Source organism: Vigna unguiculata, chromosome 9 (genome assembly GCF_037176805.1).
Source record: "Vigna unguiculata cultivar grain cowpea cultivar isolate G323 ecotype 2 chromosome 9, ASM3717680v1, whole genome shotgun sequence".
NCBI classification, from domain to species: Eukaryota; Viridiplantae; Streptophyta; class Magnoliopsida; order Fabales; family Fabaceae; genus Vigna; species Vigna unguiculata.
Window position 1 is genome coordinate 37,944,896 of NC_140800.1, and position 17,955 is coordinate 37,962,850.

The following is a 17,955-nucleotide window of genomic DNA, read 5'->3' on the forward strand; positions in this document are numbered from 1 at the left end:
TTACTTTTACTGCTATATTAAGAAAAAATAAATATAAGACTCATGAGATAAAAGATAACGCTAACTATTAAACAAATATTTCAAGATCAAGTAAGATATGAGAATTACCTTTTTTCTTCAATAGTGAAAGAGAACAAATGAAATGAAAGAAAGAAATAATGAGTTTGTATCCAACTTTTTTTTTTCAAAAGCGAAAAGAAAACACGTAAGATTAAGAGATGAATCTAATATATAAAAAAAGTCAAAAAGATAATAAAAAAAATATGCATCTTAATAAATATTTTTAATTTTTATTATATTTGATTTTATGTTTTATCATTTATTATTATTAAATGTTATACTTTATAAAAAATTAAAAAAATACCTAATTTAATAATCATCACTTTTTTAATATAAACTACATATAATTTAAACTTTTCTAAAAACATTAAAAATTTCTAAATTACATATAATACAAAAAATAAAATAAAAAAAATTGGGGGCGATGGCCCTGTTCCTCAAAACATCCGCCACTGATTGCTACAAAATTTAATTGAGCGAAAATATTATATGTTGTTCTTCTAAAAAGAGAAATGAAAAAGAAAAGATAATCATAAGGTGCATGTTTTCGATTCACTTCCTTCCAATTGAACATCAACCTATCATATCAGTTCCTTCTGTATGCTTAGAAGAACATTTTTTTTTTTCTTTTCCTCCTTTGTCTTCTTTCTCTATTTTTAACAGTTTCAGGGTGCAATCGCATTTTTTCTAAGAATTTTGATTTCAAAGTTATTGATTCCATATTATTTAAAACACATGATGGATGGCAACCTAATGCTACATTTTTTATTTACAATTTTATAAGAAGTGATTGCTTTAAAGAGTTTTTTTGAAGGTCCATGAGATAAGATACGGAGAGTTTTGTATTGTAACCTAACCTTGCTGCATCATAGTTCTGGCTCGCTCTAAAAACAACTTAGATTCCATTCTGCAAGGCCTTCCAAGCAACCTAAAAAGCCTAACCAACAAAGTCATAACTTAATAATTGATACGCGTTGACTTCTTCTCCCATAATAAACTCTTTAAATTAGTGTTCGGAAACTTGAAAGGACCACTCAAATGTTAAAAATTCATAAATTCAGTTTAATTTTAAAATTTTGAGTTTAAAATGTATTGATTCTTATATATAATTTAGACTCGTGTCTATTTGTGCTGTATGGTCTGGACAAAAACATTCGAAAGAAAAACCTATCACCATATTATTAAAATCTGTGAACGTACTCTACAAACTTTACTCTAAACATAATGACATCTCATTCTATTTAATGTTCTTATAGAAACACAAAAAGAGCTCAACCTCACCGGTTTAGTGGACAATTAGTGATTTTTTGTGTGTTTGGAGAATGAGAATCATGAGACAGAGGAAGTTAGGGCATAAAGGCTATCACTACTCATGAATGATGAATTTGTCATTGGATTGGCCTTTTTTGGAAGTGTGCTTTGTCTCTTTTAAGAATCATGGAGGGAATTATTTCCTCTTCTGTTTTTTTCTTTTTTTTTTTTTTTTCTGGTTAAGCCCTACCTATGAAAGCATTGGATTCTACTTTAGGTGTTGGGTAGTGTCTATAAAATAAAACTGCAAGTCAACTTCAATCCCTTAAAGCCTAGAGGTTATAGTGCCACTAAACTATTGGGCAGTGTGGTTAGATGAAGTCCTTCGTCTCATCTTAATGTACGTTATGAGAAGAAAAAGAAGCTGCGGATTTATACGCAGTTTCAAAATTAACTCAAGTTGAAATCCAAAAGCAAGTTCATATATATTAAAGTACACATGCATGTGTTCAGGTGCTTTCACAAGTAGCTGATTTGAATATGGTAGAAAATATTCGTACACAAAGATGCTTTTGGATGCAAACTTCAGCACTAACTGGTAGACCTCATTAATTGATTCATTGAAAGGCAATTAATTATAGTGAATATGGAGTTTGATTGTGGCATTAAACTACCAATCAAAGTTAGCAAATGAAATGCAAATTATTTGAATAAAAAGTGTGGCTTTGAAATTTGAATGTGAAAGAGAAACCTCCCCATAAAAAAATTAAAGCAAACTTGGAGCCTGCAATGCAAAAATGGTGGTATGTGAAATGAGAGAAAGAGAGAATGAAGAATGGTGGAAAAGAATAAAAAAGACGGCATGGTTTGACCTGTTCCAATGCTTTTGAAAGGTAAAAGGGTAGGAGTTATCTTTTGAATAAGATTATATTTGATTTTTGTCTATTAGTCATATATATATATATATATATATATATATATATATATATATATATATATATATATATATATATATATATATATATATATATATATATATATATAAATAAAAGATGGTCAAATGTAAATAAATTTTTGACCGTGAAATCATATTGTAATATAAGTATAATTAAATATTGAAGGCATATATGTATACCAAAAACATACAAACCTATAACCAATAGTTAATTTAAAATAACATTGCATCATTTAATTCCGACATTAAGTGGCTACATTTAAATACAATATATATCACAACCATAAAGATGCAATAAACTTTAGAAGGCATGGGAGACATGACTAGAAATGAAAAATATAATATAAACAATAAAATTATTATAATGCATGGTGAAAAAAATTAAGTGCAATAAATAGTTCATGTGTTAAAAGATAAGCATAAGTCTTGGTAAACATTAAAATGCTACAATTTATATAATTTTAATGGTGGTGTTATAATTTTTATTATTACACGGAGTTCCAAAATAGAAGAAATAGATAATTAATTACAGCTACAAATGTTGGAATGAAAAAAAAAACTAAATTGCAATATTCAAGGATGAATTTTACCAATAGTTAAAATTCGTCTCTCATTACAAACAAATAATTATTAACAAATTTTAATAGTCAGAAATTATTAATAGATAATCACTGAAAAAAAATTATTATTGGTAATTACCAAAAAAAAAATTCATGTATTGATAAAATTTATTAATAAATATTTTACCAACAAATTTTGTATTTTCATTAAACAATCAGTAATTTTAATTTATGGATACATCTTAGTTGTTTGATAATTCCGTTCGAATATAGTGAATTGTTTTACATTATAATACTTAAGAGTATTTACTCTAAAAAATGAAAGATTTGTAATTAAATAGCAATTTAAAAAAGCAAGTATAATCAAATAATATAATCATTAAATATTGTAGAGATATTTTATGAATAAATACTAGCTTTCGGTTTCGGATAATATTTTATATATTTTAGTTTAATTTATTTTAATCTCGTAAATATGATTATTATTTCTCTACCATAATTTTATTAATGCTCAGTTTATTCACATACTTTAACACTACTCACCACGAATAGCTTACAGGTTTTTTTTTTTTACAATTCTCATTACTCTTTTATTTTTGGTTTATTTTTAAAAAATAGACTTTTCACTAATATATATATTGTGAAGATAATATACTAGAAGAGAATCTTGTATCTACTATGACAGTTTTATTTCTGTAGATCAAAGGTATTTATGGATGAAACTTGTTGACTCAAATAACATATAAGGTATTAAATCTTATTATATATTTATGCATGCTTCTATAGTTAATACATTAAATCTTTATATCCTAAATCAATAGGTTTTCTTGAGTAGGAAGATATAGATATATGGAATAGTCAAATTTTAGACCAATTCAATTCGTTGGTCAATGATCCTCTAACTTTGATTAGTGCAACAAAATAAAAACTTTAAACTACGAAGAAAATTGGTTCATTTTCAATTAAATTAACATTAATGTTTGTTATAATCAGTGCTAATAAGAGGTCCTTGGTTTTCATCCCAAAATAAATAAATAAATTACTTATTCGGTGTTTCCTATGTATCTTAACTTAAACTAAGGAAGAAATACACTAACCAGTCGCAACAACTTCCAAATGAGGAGTTCAGTTAGTAAACGACAATTAAATATTACTTTAGTAATAACTATGTCAGATTTCATTCTTGTATTTATACATACTTTTCAATTGAATATAAAGTATTTTTGTGTTTGTAAATTTGTAGACCAAGATATACTGTTACTTTTTCAAGGGGGAGATAAACACATATTTTTAAACTAATAATTAAATTGAAATTGGATTACTCGTAATCATAATTTATATTTATAAAAATATGAATAAAATTAACGTTAAATATGTTTTGGTCCTTTAATTCCTACTGAAAATTAGAATCTCAACCATATAAATACGTGGATTTAGTCCTTATAATCAAATTTTATTAAATTTATTTGACGTTTCAAATATATTTCATTATAGTACTTTAGTTTACTTATTTTGTTAGATACATGTTCACTCCAATGTTAATTGAGGAACACATTTGAAACGTCAAATAAACATAAAAAAATTAATTTAAATGACTAAATTCACGACACATATTTAAAGATAAGGAACTAAATTTGTTCAAAGTTTTTAATAATGACTAATTCCAATTTTCATTACTTAAAGTTAGAGGTCCAAAAACATATTCAACCCATAAAGTTATATATGATATATTATTTATATAAATTAAAATTGACATAGTTTATACTAACATTAATTATTTGATTATTATATTTAACATAAATAATTATAAATTATAATTTAACCATTATAAACAAAATTATTATTTTTGTATAAAAAAGATGGACAATCTAACAAAAAAAATGTATAAAAAGCTTAGAAAATCTCCTATTATAAAACCCATTTTACATGAACTTTGTAAGAACTTATGCTCACTTTTAGTTCAAACACGAGCTCTTAATTTATTTTGGTAGGTTGTAAAATGAATTTCATATTTTTAATTTTATTTTTTATTACAAATTAAAATTACAGTACTAATCACTGTGAGGTAAAGCGTACATGAAGAATTTTTATGTGTAAATTAGACTCATTCCTCTCATTGATGGATAATGTGGTGTCTCTTCAATTATTCTCACTTAAAAGATCCTTCATTAAAGACAATTATGACAAATAAATTATTTATTTAATCACTATGATGTAATATTATATTACTAATTGATACTATCCAATATATATATATATATATATATATATATATATATATATATATATATATATATATATATATATATATATATATATATATATATATATAATCAACTCATAGTTTAACTAGATCTTTTATGATCAAAAACATTTTAATGAGTGAGATCAAGTTACATAACTATAATTTTAATTAAAATAAATAAATTATACTTAAGTATTAATTGTAACTTCACAATAGAAAGTTATGTAAGAAATTAATTCCTCTAATATTAAAATAAATATTTGGTCTTCCTTCGATTGTGTTAATTCAGTCATATTTTTTTAATGAAATTCTAATTTTTGTTAATTTTGTTTAATTTGATTTTTTAGTAATATCATTTAAATAATTATAGGTAATGAACATTGACTATCACGTTTCACTTCGCTTTTTTTTAATGATCATATGTCAACTCAACATGTCACATGTTAGAATCAATGTTTTATATTTAATTTGTTTTTTATATTCGTTATTTTATTTTAATTTAGTCATATTTTTTTTTAAATAGAACAATTTTGTCTCTTTTTACATTTATATCAAATTTAATTTTTATATAAATATTATAATGATGTTTTTATTAAAATTTATATTTTTATTAAATATTTTTTATTTAAGGTTACAATTAGTCTAAAATTAAAATGAAAATTTTAAAGATGAAAATTACAACCATTAATATAAAATTTTAAGATGCCAAAACAATAATATTAGACCATTATACTTGGTCGATAAAAAAGGTTTTTGAAGACATGTATGATGTAAGCGGGATCCATCTTAATTAAACTCTTATACTTGATTGGTAAAAAAGTTTAATTATTATTTTTAGAATTTATTAAAAGTTTGAACCTCAATTGTAGGGGTGACAATGTGGGCCGACCCAGCTCATTTAGGTCTGGCCAGTATTTGGCCCACACAATGTGGACCAGTCCGTCTCATCCCGCATTTTCAGCACAGGTTGAAAAGTTTGGTCCACCTCACATAAGTGCAGGGTCCCGCTTTTTTATTCTTTTTTGAATTCTTATGATAAAACTTTCAATGTTCAAAAAATTAGAAAATTTTAAGAAGTTCACAAAATTATTAAGCAAATACTTTCAGGAGTTGGATAATAAATTGATAATTCAACATTTTTATCATATTCATATTCATAATATTCAAGATATATTCTTCAAATTTTAGCGCAACACATTAAGAAATACATAATATTTATATTTTTCAGTCATACAAGAATTTATAACGTTAATGCAACAGTCTAGAAAAAAATAACTAATATATATAAATGCAAGTTTTTCGTTTTAATTTTTATGCGGGCCACAAACCAGCCTACGGTTCATGCGCGCCACAAACCAGCCACATTATGATGATAATTTAACTTATATTTATAACCTATAAGTTTTTAAAATTATTTATAATTAAAGTAAACATATTTAAACAATTTTATTAGGATTGACGACATTCAAGAATAGTAATACCCAACACCAAACACTGCTTTTAAAATGTCCTTAAATAACGAATTTAGTTTTAGCACGAATTGACCATTGACCTCTTTATTTTAAAAATTAAAATCAATGTTGATTACAAGAAATAAACAAATAAGAGTATCGACCAAATGTCAAAACTTAGAACAAAAACAATGTATTTTTCTTAAATCATTACATAAACGGAAAATGTGAGAATACTTTCCCATATATAGATACCAAGAGACACAACTAAGCGAATTCAAAATTGCGAGACATCACACACGTCTCTAATATCTATAATATAATACTTAATAATACGCGTGGGTTTTGTTAATATTTCTGTTTTTGTTTCTTTTTATAGTTTTATAGTGTCGCTTTTACTTTTATTAATTGACTTTTTAATGTTCATAATGCAGAAAATACTATATTATATTTATCTATAGTTTATAACAATTTAATAATTAGAATTATTTTTTATAACTGTTATTTGTCTTTATATAATTTCTACTGTTTTTGCCCTTTGTATATTCTCACTATATCACTCCTATTTTCATTAACCTGTTCTTTTTATATTTTCATAATCAGTATACCCCAATGATTATTTTTATTTTATTTTATAATTATAGTATTATATAAAAATATTACCTATAAAATAAATCAAAATTATTTATAATAAAATTATAAAAAAATGTATTTACTTTGTAATTTAATAATAATAATAATAATAATAATTTTAGTAATTTAATCATATATATATATATATATATATATATATATATATATATATATTCACTGGTTTAGATGATACAATTGCTAATAAAAATGCGTGTTAATAACTGTTTTTCGGTGTACATATTCTTTTAAAACATTTCACTCCTTATATAGTCTTACCATATCACTTTTATATACACATTCTTTCCATAAAGTAAAAAAAAAAACCACAAATATTATTTTATTTTTAAGTAACGACTACTATAATAATAATTAAACTTTTAATTATATTTATTATTCTTTATTATCATTAAAATAGGCATACACTATCATGTTTATGTTTCCACCATCATATAAAATTAATGTAAAACAGAAGTTTTAAATAGAAAAGAAAGTTTAATGCTAAAGTTAATTTGAGTAATTGTAAAGACCATAAATATTTTATTTAATTACAATAATTGTCAACTGTTTACCCTAAAGTATGAAATGATTAAGAAATATATAAAAAAACCATATATGAGTTAAGAAGTGTGTAACACGACCCAATGTAATTAACACGAGAATGATAGATACACACAATGTAAAACCGCGTAAGTCTCATCATAATGTTCGTGCTTTCTTACAACTGCTTTAATGTTCATAAAACCATTACATATATGTTAAGATTAAAAAAATAAAAAAATGATAATAATAATAATAATTAAATATGATATATTATAATATAATATTCATTATAGGATCAGAGTGGTTTTTAAATTAGGAATCATAGTTTCTTTCTGAAGAGGGAAATAAATTTCTGATTAAGCTTTTTTAAAGAAAGAAATAAAGATGGTTATTTTATAATATAGTGGAAAACTAGAAAAGTCAACAAGAAAGAAGTCATTGGTGTGTGCTTGTGGAACCCTTTTTCCTTGGCAACAGAGAAATATAATTTTTTTTTTTGTCTTTGTGAAGCTTAAGGTTCCCGAAACGGTTACATAATAATATCATAACAGAGAAACAAACATAGGCATCATACGATTCCTTTCTGTCTCACACACAACACAACCTTCACAAATTTATCACTTTGCTTTATTTATGTTCTCCCTCTCCCATTCATCTCACTCGCTTCTGTAATTCAGCTTTTGCAAACTGCCAACACAAACCGCATGGACTATCCCAGTCCAAGTGCAAGTTCAATCCTTTCTCAATTTTGATTCGACAGGTGAGCTTAGATTCCTTGTTAGCTCACTTTTTCCTTTTCTTCTGTCACTGCTTGGTGTAGTGGTTTTTCTGGGGTTTGGGGTTCTTCTTCAAAATTCTGTTTTTTTTGAGAATTGTCTTTGGGTTTTTTTTTTTTTTTTATCACACAGATTGTGATTCCGGAACCGGGAGGTGGGTGTGGGTTTCTTTTCAAATTTGGATTCAAGGTATCAGCCAAGGTTTGTGCTGAGAATTGGTTGGAGTAGCTGCTCAAATTTTCTTTCTTTTCATTCATGGATAAGTTGTGCTGTTTTAAGGCTTCCTACTCTCAGGTAAGAATGTAAATTGTGCTCTAGTGGCTTATGCATGAAACTTTGTATGCTGTATATTGAGTTTCATGGAAATTATATGGTTGTGTTCCTACCTTTTTTTGGTCACTGGCTTTGGGGGGAAACTCGTATTATCTGACCAAATTTCAGTGTTGTGAAATCTTCATTATTGCGTTACAATACTTATGTTGTAATCCTGTATTTGATGTATTTGGAAGGAGAGTGATGTCTGAATCTAAAATTTTGGTGTATCAAATTTGCTTGCTTGGCTGGTAATTTAAATTTGTTATCGAATGCATGTTTTGTCTGCATCCTCGTTTTTATTGGGATTAGAAATCTGTGTCTTTTGGGATGACCAGGAAACAAACTGATTCAGTAATTAATAGTAGAAGACAACTAGCCTAGAAGTTTGTAATTTAGCAACCTCAGTCTAAGTGTAGATACATCCAATAAAACATTTTTTGTTTTGGTCATTCCAAGAACTCTGAAAGGTTCTATTTGTGTTTGATAGGGGATTGTTAATGTAATGAAGGCGGCTTTGTTATGCAATCAAATACTTATCCTCCCTTCTACATATGTGACCTGTAGTGGCAGGACTATTCAATTTGTGTGTGTTGGTTGCTTTACAGCTTGTAGCAGCACGTTCTTCATCCAGCACTGGTAAGGGGAAAAATCATGAAGGCTCAATAAAGTATGGTTTCAGCCTTGTAAAAGGGAAAGCTAATCACCCAATGGAGGATTATCATGTTGCCAAGTTTGCACAGATAAAAGACAATGAATTGGGTTTATTTGCTATCTATGATGGCCATTTGGGTGACCGTGTGCCAGCCTACTTACAAAAACATTTGTTTACCAACATTCTGCGGGAGGTTGGTTGAAACTCTTCAGTGTTTTGATAAAGAATCAATATATTTTCTATGTTTGAGATCAAAATTCAGATTGGAAATGTTACATTGTTCTAATTCATCTTATACACCAGGAGGAATTTTGGGAAGACCCCACTCTTTCCATCTCAAAAGCTTACGAGACCACTGATCAAGAAATTCTATCAAACAGTTCTGATCTTGGGCGTGGTGGATCAACAGCAGTAACTGCTATATTGATCAATGGCCGAAGGTTATGGATAGCTAATGTTGGAGACTCACGAGCTGTTCTTTCTAGAAAAGGTCAAGCCCTACAAATGACTACAGACCACGAGCCAAACATGGAACGATGCAGCATTGAGAATAGAGGTGGCTTTGTCTCTAATTTGCCAGGTACTTTAAAGCTTCCATTCCATTATTTCAGTTTTTGGAGTCTATGTGCCTTTGCATTCTTGTATGGATCTCCACTTTTTGTTTAATTTGTAGGTACCATTTGATGATAGAAAGAGTGTCTCCTCACTGTTATTGTTATACTCTAGAGAAGGGACTTGAATTTGTCTTTTGATGTCAAATAAGACAAAGTAAATTAACGATGCATCAAGCAACTAGATTAATTAACCTTGCAGAACAAATATTCTCCTTACTTTGTGATTCTCTATCTGAATTCTAGTCATTTAATCTGCTACAGAGTGAATTTGAAAGTATATGAATTCATCTACTTTTATAAATCATAACTAAATTCAAGTGCACATTTTTTAATGGTCTTCTGTAGATTGCATACTGCTTTGTGACTGCTGTTTTTCTTGGAAAAGAATTTTGCGTGGTATGAGTTTTTGATTTTAACATGAAAGTTTGTTGTACCCTGTATTTGATCTACTTTTTCCTTTAACGGGGCTTGTGGGGAGGTTATGGAAGAAGTAATTGCTGAAGTATCCAAATAGAAAAGTAATTTCTTACAAATTTATAAACATTCCCATAAAAGGTTTCTCAGAAATTTTCTTTTTCTTCATTTTACTCAAACCATGTACCCAAAAGTCAAGACATTTTTACAAATTGAGATTAACTGTATTCAAGCGCTAATATCAAAGAAGTACAATTTTTTTTTTGTCTTGACTTTGAAATGACCACTAAAAAGTGGTTATTGAATGCTTGTGGTATTAGTGAGATTACACTTTTGACAGCACAAAGTCACACCATTAACATATGTACTCAATGTAACATTAATGATTATGATGATGATGATGCAAGGTGATGTGCCTAGAGTAAATGGACAACTTGCCGTTTCTCGAGCATTTGGAGACAAGAGTCTGAAGTCACATTTGCGATCAGACCCTGATGTGCAGAACACTGACATAGATGTTGATACTGAGATTCTAATCATTGCAAGTGATGGACTTTGGAAGGTGAAATAATAGTGTATTGTTGTTTTCATGGTTGTGGCTTTTAGAAGTTCAATATAAAATCAAAAACAGGAATTCATTGGCATGTGATAAAGCAGGTAATGACTAATCAAGACGCAGTGGATATTGCTAGAAGATCGAAAGACCCACAGAAAGCAGCTAAGCAACTTACTGCTGAAGCATTAAAAAGAGATAGTAAAGATGATATATCTTGTGTTGTGGTTAAATTCAGGTGATGGTATCTTTCAATCCAAGTTTCATATTGGGGTGCAGTTTATAGCAGCAATAAAGGTACATCTCTATGAAGCATGTCAACTTATGGTCCAGACCAAACAACATATATTACATGATGTTTGGGTTAGTCCTTACTGAACTTTTCTGAATAGGTAATTTTCCAAGGAAAATAGAAGGGTTTATCAAGCTCTGAAATTGCTTTCTTTTGTTAGATTTTGTGGTTTGAGAATGTTTTTCATTTGTTTCTGCAAAAGTGTGATTGGTGAGAGTCTGATGTATATTGTCTTTTGATTCTTCATAAAAGACCTAGCGGCTGTGTAAAAGACGAATATGCTTCTAGTTATCGATTGGGGTATAGTGAGTGCTAGGATGATTGGTCCTATTCACGGTTGTATTCCACATTCTTTGATAGACATCAACCCTTTTTCCTTTGTTCCATTTTTTTCAAATGATAGGTTCCCACCTTTGTCTTTTCAGAGATTTTTCATGATCCAGTGACACGCTTTTGGTACCTTAATTGTAGTTCAACGTGCATTCACACGCAATGTCATGCAATGAACAAAAAACATCTTTGATTCTTGGTGCATGTGAAAACTAAAATATGTGGCACAATTTCTTGTTTGTGTTTTTTGAGACTAAATATGAAGACATTCCATTACCACAAAAATAATGAACACCAAATCTGAGATTAATTATCATGACGTTTGGTATTCATAATGTTTTTGTATTAATATGATTGCTTAAAAGATTTTTTTAACCCTGTTAGTCAAATGTTTCACTAGTATGGCTAAAGTTGTACCTTATGTGCGAGTATTGAATTCTCACCCTTTTCGCAAAAGTGCTCAAATAGGGAAACGGTCTAAAATTTACATGTTATTCACTATTAATGTAAAGTTTTATCTACTATCAACTAACCAGAAATCCTTTTCATTATATTTTTTTAAAATTATTATAAAATCAATAAACATACACTGATAAGAAATCAATGGAAATATAATAAACCTTTATGTTATTCTAATTAAATCCTATTATAATTCATAAAAATGTTTTATAAAATATTCATACCATACTCTTCAATTCAACATTTTTATATTTATTACTTAAACAAAAGCCTCTGACAAACCTTCCCTTTAGCTTATAAATTAAAGGCTTGGAAAAACATCATCAGAACATAGAACATACTGTTCGTGGTTTTATTTGAAATGTCATGGGTTTTGAAAACTTCGGCAAATATCTGAAATCAATTTCACCTTGTAACGCACCTTTCAATATAAAATTTGTGACAGATTAATATTAAGATACATTCTAATTATATTCAACCGTTCAAAATTATTTTTATCAATTTAATTGGAATACTTAATGTATGCATTGTTTTGATGATGCAGAGATAATTTGTCTTATCATTAATATACAAACTGGCTAATAATTTACTAAATCTTTTTTTAATCAATTGTTAAAGACAAATTTGACTTTTCTTTATATAAATTTGTCTTTTAAGTGAATTTTGGAATTATGCTAATTCACTTTATTTTTATTACTTTCTTTTTTAAATGTATTTTTAGATAAGTGCTGCAGTATATTGGATGTTAACATAGTTGGGATTGCTCTATAATGATACCCAATAGTGATAAATTTATTTATTTGTATAACAATCATCTTAAAAGTTAAGCCAATACTAATTTGTATGGTTGATATTTTAAAAAATATACATATTCTGAAGCAATCCAAACTGCAACCATAATTGGCAATACAAACTTATTGCATCAAAATGAAGGTTGATGTTAAAACTGTTATTAATCCTAGCACTGGAACTAACCTGAAAATGACGGTTCATTAATTTTGAATATTTTGTTGACTATTATTTCTTGTTATATAAACTTCACTTAAAGGCGGGCGACATATACAATGAAGGACAAACTCTACAAAAATCTAATTAATGAAAATCAACTGAAAACGGTAAAATTTTAATTCATCACGAATGCTCCTTATTCAAATATGGAGATCAATCAACATGTTACGTTCAGTCTCTTTTTCGTAGAGATCAATACTTTCTCCTGGGAAAAGGAATCCAAGAGACTGCTGAAGAATCTGATATAAATTACTTCTATATATGACATTTTAATCAGCTTACCACCAATCTTATTATTTTTGAACTACAAATAACACGCACCGATACATCAACAATGCATCAAAATAAGTATTATGCGGGATTTACAATCATTTCATTCCCAACAAAAATAAATTTATGAACTGACGATCAAAAGATTTGACCTTCAAGAAAACCTACAAGTCAAAGAATTGCAGATTTCAGCCCGAGTTGCTACATTTAAACTATACAGATGTAAGTCTCAATCTTCAAGAACGCTGAATGAAGTATTTCTTGATCATATGGGACATTTAAGGGTCGATTACATTATTCAGTAACATAATTGACCACAATAAGCACAAGATCCAAGGGTGAGAAGAAAAGTCAAAGCAGAACTTGCAGCCAAGACTTTCATAGGGTATAATCAAATCTCCAATATTTCAAGGTACATCCGCTCAGTAAAATCAACTCACTGGTGCATCCCGCGGCTGCTACTTTCCTCTCCTATTGAAACAGTGGCGAGGGACTTGGATGCCCATGCTCTAGCATTCATTGCTCCTTCCTGCAGATTACTTCTCTTGCACGGCTCTTTCAAACAGTTAAAAGACTGTATTAGCCGCTTCAAATAAATCAAAGGATGCTCCAGTAAGCTCCCTAATCTAATATTTTGGATGACCCTTCTCCAAGCAAATTGAATACATATAAGCAGTGTCGGAAAAAAAGAGTACAGTAATCTCAAAACCACAAACGTAGTGGCCAGAGCCAAATACGTTTCCTGCCGCAGTAAATTTTCTGGAGATCTAGCCCATGAAAATGGACAACTTTCTGGCTCGGTGTTACTATGACTTTTATCAGTGGAAGAACGACCAATTTTCTCAAGTGATAGTTGATCAAGTGAATCAATCCTGATCCCTACAATGACAGCCAAATAATGAACTAAATACAACAAAAATAGGGAAAATAAAATGTGATACTGCAAAACAAAACAAAAAAAGAAAAAGGATGTGCTATAGCGTAAAAGAACTACAAATTTTTTGTTTTTTATCAATCTAAAAGAGGTAATGTACTTGTTGGGACAGCTAAAATGATTTACCACAATGCTTCACCTGGATATTAAAAAAGAACTACGAAAGTGCTAGGAATTTTCATTGGGGTTTTTAACCAAAACTAAAGAATCTAAATTTCCTACCCGCAAGAGCAAAGTTTTAAAATCCACAACCTCTTCAACCCTCTCTTAGGTCACATTAAGGATGGTTTTTGATTGAAAGTGTCAAAAAATTTATAAACTACAATCAATCTTTAGTTTTTAGAAAGTGGGTCTTAGATTAGGATATTTTTAGTTTTAAAAGTTCGTTTTTCCTAAATTTTAGTTTAAAGCTATGTTGGTGGTATTACTGACAACAAGGGTGTTAGTGTCAGTAAATGCGGTGACGACTTGTTGGACAATGTTAATCTAAGTAGCAACAAAGACAATAAATGATGATGACAGCGATAGAAGTGGTGACAACAATTGGAAGGATCATATGAAAGATAGCAAGAGTATGTTTATCTAAAAGTAAAAACTACATTAACAAATTTCTTTTCGGTTTTATAAATGAATGTAAAAGTATTTCAAAATTGAACTAAAAAAAATCCATACCTATTTTTCCCAAATGCATTTTTTTTCAAAAATTGCATTCAAAAACCAAAATCTTGCAACCACCAGGAACCGGATCATAGAGCATTTCTATTACAGGTGTCATTCTATGAGGTCAAAATTTAACTTTTGTGGGTTCCACTATAAATGAATGTAAAAGTATTTCAAAATTGAACTAAAATCATTTCAGACCTATTTTTCCCAAATGCATTTTGTTTCAAAAATTGCATTCAAAAACCAAAATCTTGCAACCACCACGAACCGGATCATAGAGCATTTCTATTACAGGAGTCATTCTATGAGGTCTAAATTTAACTTTTGTGGATTCCACTATACCCCATCCATCACTTTTAAGACCCTTTTGCAATTTTTACTCCAATGCAAGGATCTTAGACCTACACTCTCATTAACGTTTTATTTGGTTGTTGGCAAAAGTATATATTTCAAAGATAGAAAAAATAATTTTTTATTCTCAGAACCAAGGTCTTATTTAAGAACTTAGATTTTTTTATGCAATGTCAACATACTCCAATGGGGAGATCTTATAAGACATAGGTCTTAACCTTATAACCCAGTGTATGACCCCTGCAATGGAGATGATCTAGCAAAGTCCAAAACTCAACAAAACGTTTTTGACACATTATCACAGAAAATGACATCTTCCTTGCTAAATACAAGTAACACTTTATCCAACCTCTAGTGTCACAACCACCACGTAATCATGGCCTCTTCAATGAATCATCATGGTTGAGAGAAGCGGCATTATGTGTTTTTTAGTGTTTGTATTTTCTAACTTATTCTTCTATGAGCAAGAAGGTCCAAGTTTGAATCAGGGTACACTGTGGCCTATGGGATTGACCACATCCCTTGCAATTTAAAACTCCTGATTCTGAAATACTCCATTCAACATCTAAGCAATTGGGCTTTCATGCCCCATGCACTCCCAAGCTGAAATGCAACAGTTACCTTTCAAGTGAAATACACAGTAATCACTTGACTGTAGTAAAAGACTAAATAAGGTATGGCCAAAGTCTCTCATCAATCAAATTTTACTGTGGTTTCTGGGACTAGCAACATAGGATTTAAAATTCCCTTGTATTTTGAAGTGCTCACAGACTCTTTTATAGCATGTTGACTTTTTATGCCATCACACCCTCGAGCCACAATGGCCCTTTAACGTGAAAGAAACGACATTAAAATTTACAGATTTTTAATGCAGTGCAATACAATAAGTCACAGCCAAAGTATGCCAATGATTAAATATTAAAATTTAATCTTAAAACCAAGACCAAACTATCTACATGATTCAACCAACTGAATACAACCTATCTTCTTTTGTGTCAAATAAATCTGTCCAATCTTTCATGGGATCATGTTCGGAAATCAGATTTTATTGTAATCATGTTTGTGCTTTGATGTAGGTTTTGGAACCTTTGAATACGGATTAATCACTATAATCAAATTTAATTAAAACTCAAGTGTGAATTGAATGAGTTAACATGTGCGAATCTCAATCAAAAGTTACATGTACACTAGAAGATAGCACACGAATCCCGATGCATGGATAAGTAAAAAAAAAAAAAAAGTGTGCCTCACCGGTAACATCATTGTAGAAACCAATGAGCGAAGCAAGCGTCCGAGAACCATGGTACCGAACCCGCATGGTAGAATTCAAAATGAATAATGTAGGGAAACCATGGACACCATATTTGGACAGTATGCTGCAAGAATCGCATAGGCACTCAATTGAAAGAATACACAAACAAAAGAAAGAAAAAAATGAAACCAAAAACGCATTACACAAACCTCGGCCTAACCGAGGATTCTTCAATAGCAAAATGAGGAATGGAAGGGTGCAGTGCAGAGAGTACGGAGAAAACCGGTCTAAACACACGCGAAAAAGGGCACCACGACGCATAGAAGAGCACAGCCACATACTCGTGATTATTCTTGTGAACCATATTCAGCGCCTTCTGCAAAGAAACCTCATCTCCCTGTTCATAAGCAATGCAAAGCTTCCATAACTAGATACAAATACTGTAATCGAAAAATTATAATAATACATTAGAAAAGAAAGAAAGGGAAAGAGGGAGAATTACCTCGGTAACGGCAATGGATCCAAGAGAATCGGGAAGAGGGCAGGTGGAATCTGGAAACCCTGAGACGAAATCGAGAAGGGAGTGAACGGGACAGACTGTGGCGGCGGTGGTGGTCTGAGAAAACCTACGATGATGATGCGGTTGAGCGGTGGCAGAGAGGGTCCCACAGAGCAACACGGCGAAGACGATCTCCGATCCCCAAACCCTCATCCTTATCCCTTTCCCTTTCCCCGTTTCCCCTGCAGGGAGTGAGCAGAGCAGAGCAGAACAACCAAATCCAAATGGAAACCCTAATTCCGAAGCATGGATTTGAGATGAGCGAGGTGAAGGGAGAGATGGGTGACGTGCCTCAACCTTAGTGGACGCTTTTTTCTTTATTTTAATTTTGCTATTTTGATTTAATTACGGAGAGAGAGAGAGAGGAGAGTGATCGGTGATGGTGGTGGCAATGGGAATGACATTACTATTTACCTCTTGGCACACTCACAGCTGAATCGGACTCAGAATCAGAGGAATCACACCACACAACCCTAACTCTTCTTCTTGGCTTCATCGCCTTTGCGTTCCACGCTGCTACCACTTCTCTTTCTTTCTTTTATTCGCTCCACCATAATGCATTTTACAACATAAAATACAATCCCTAACAAAATTCTCAAAATTAATTTTACTTGTTAATTTTATGATAAACTAAACCATGATTTTAAATATGTTAATTTTACCTTTCTCTTAATTAATGTCAATTATGCAAGACTTAATTTTATCTTCTTAGATTAATACTAACAGCATCTTGCAGTTCAGAAGAATTTATTCTGATATATGAATATCTAGCACGTGGTGGGTTCAGAATAAGATAAGATATTTTTGGTTGCGATTCA

At 29.9% G+C, this 17,955-nt stretch overlaps 2 protein-coding genes across 2 annotated transcripts; one reads left to right on the plus strand and one right to left on the minus strand.

Annotated features, from left to right (window-relative positions):
- The first annotated feature begins 8,225 nt into the window (after positions 1 to 8,225).
- On the plus strand, positions 8,226 to 11,697 carry LOC114196024 (putative protein phosphatase 2C 10). Its single transcript, XM_028086512.2, has 6 exons — positions 8,226 to 8,455; positions 8,604 to 8,765; positions 9,392 to 9,631; positions 9,742 to 10,018; positions 10,874 to 11,028; positions 11,124 to 11,697. The coding sequence occupies exons 2-6, from the start codon at positions 8,727 to 8,729 to the stop codon at positions 11,259 to 11,261; spliced, it is 849 nt and encodes a 282-aa protein (XP_027942313.1). The 5' UTR covers positions 8,226 to 8,455; positions 8,604 to 8,726; the 3' UTR covers positions 11,262 to 11,697.
- Positions 11,698 to 13,370: 1,673 nt separating this feature from the next.
- On the minus strand, positions 13,371 to 17,720 carry LOC114196023 (5'-adenylylsulfate reductase-like 4). Its single transcript, XM_028086511.2, has 4 exons — positions 17,081 to 17,720; positions 16,788 to 16,975; positions 16,578 to 16,702; positions 13,371 to 14,257 (listed from the first exon to the last, which is right to left on the minus strand). The coding sequence occupies exons 1-4, from the start codon at positions 17,288 to 17,290 to the stop codon at positions 13,815 to 13,817; spliced, it is 966 nt and encodes a 321-aa protein (XP_027942312.1). The 5' UTR covers positions 17,291 to 17,720; the 3' UTR covers positions 13,371 to 13,814.
- Positions 17,721 to 17,955: the final 235 nt, after the last annotated feature.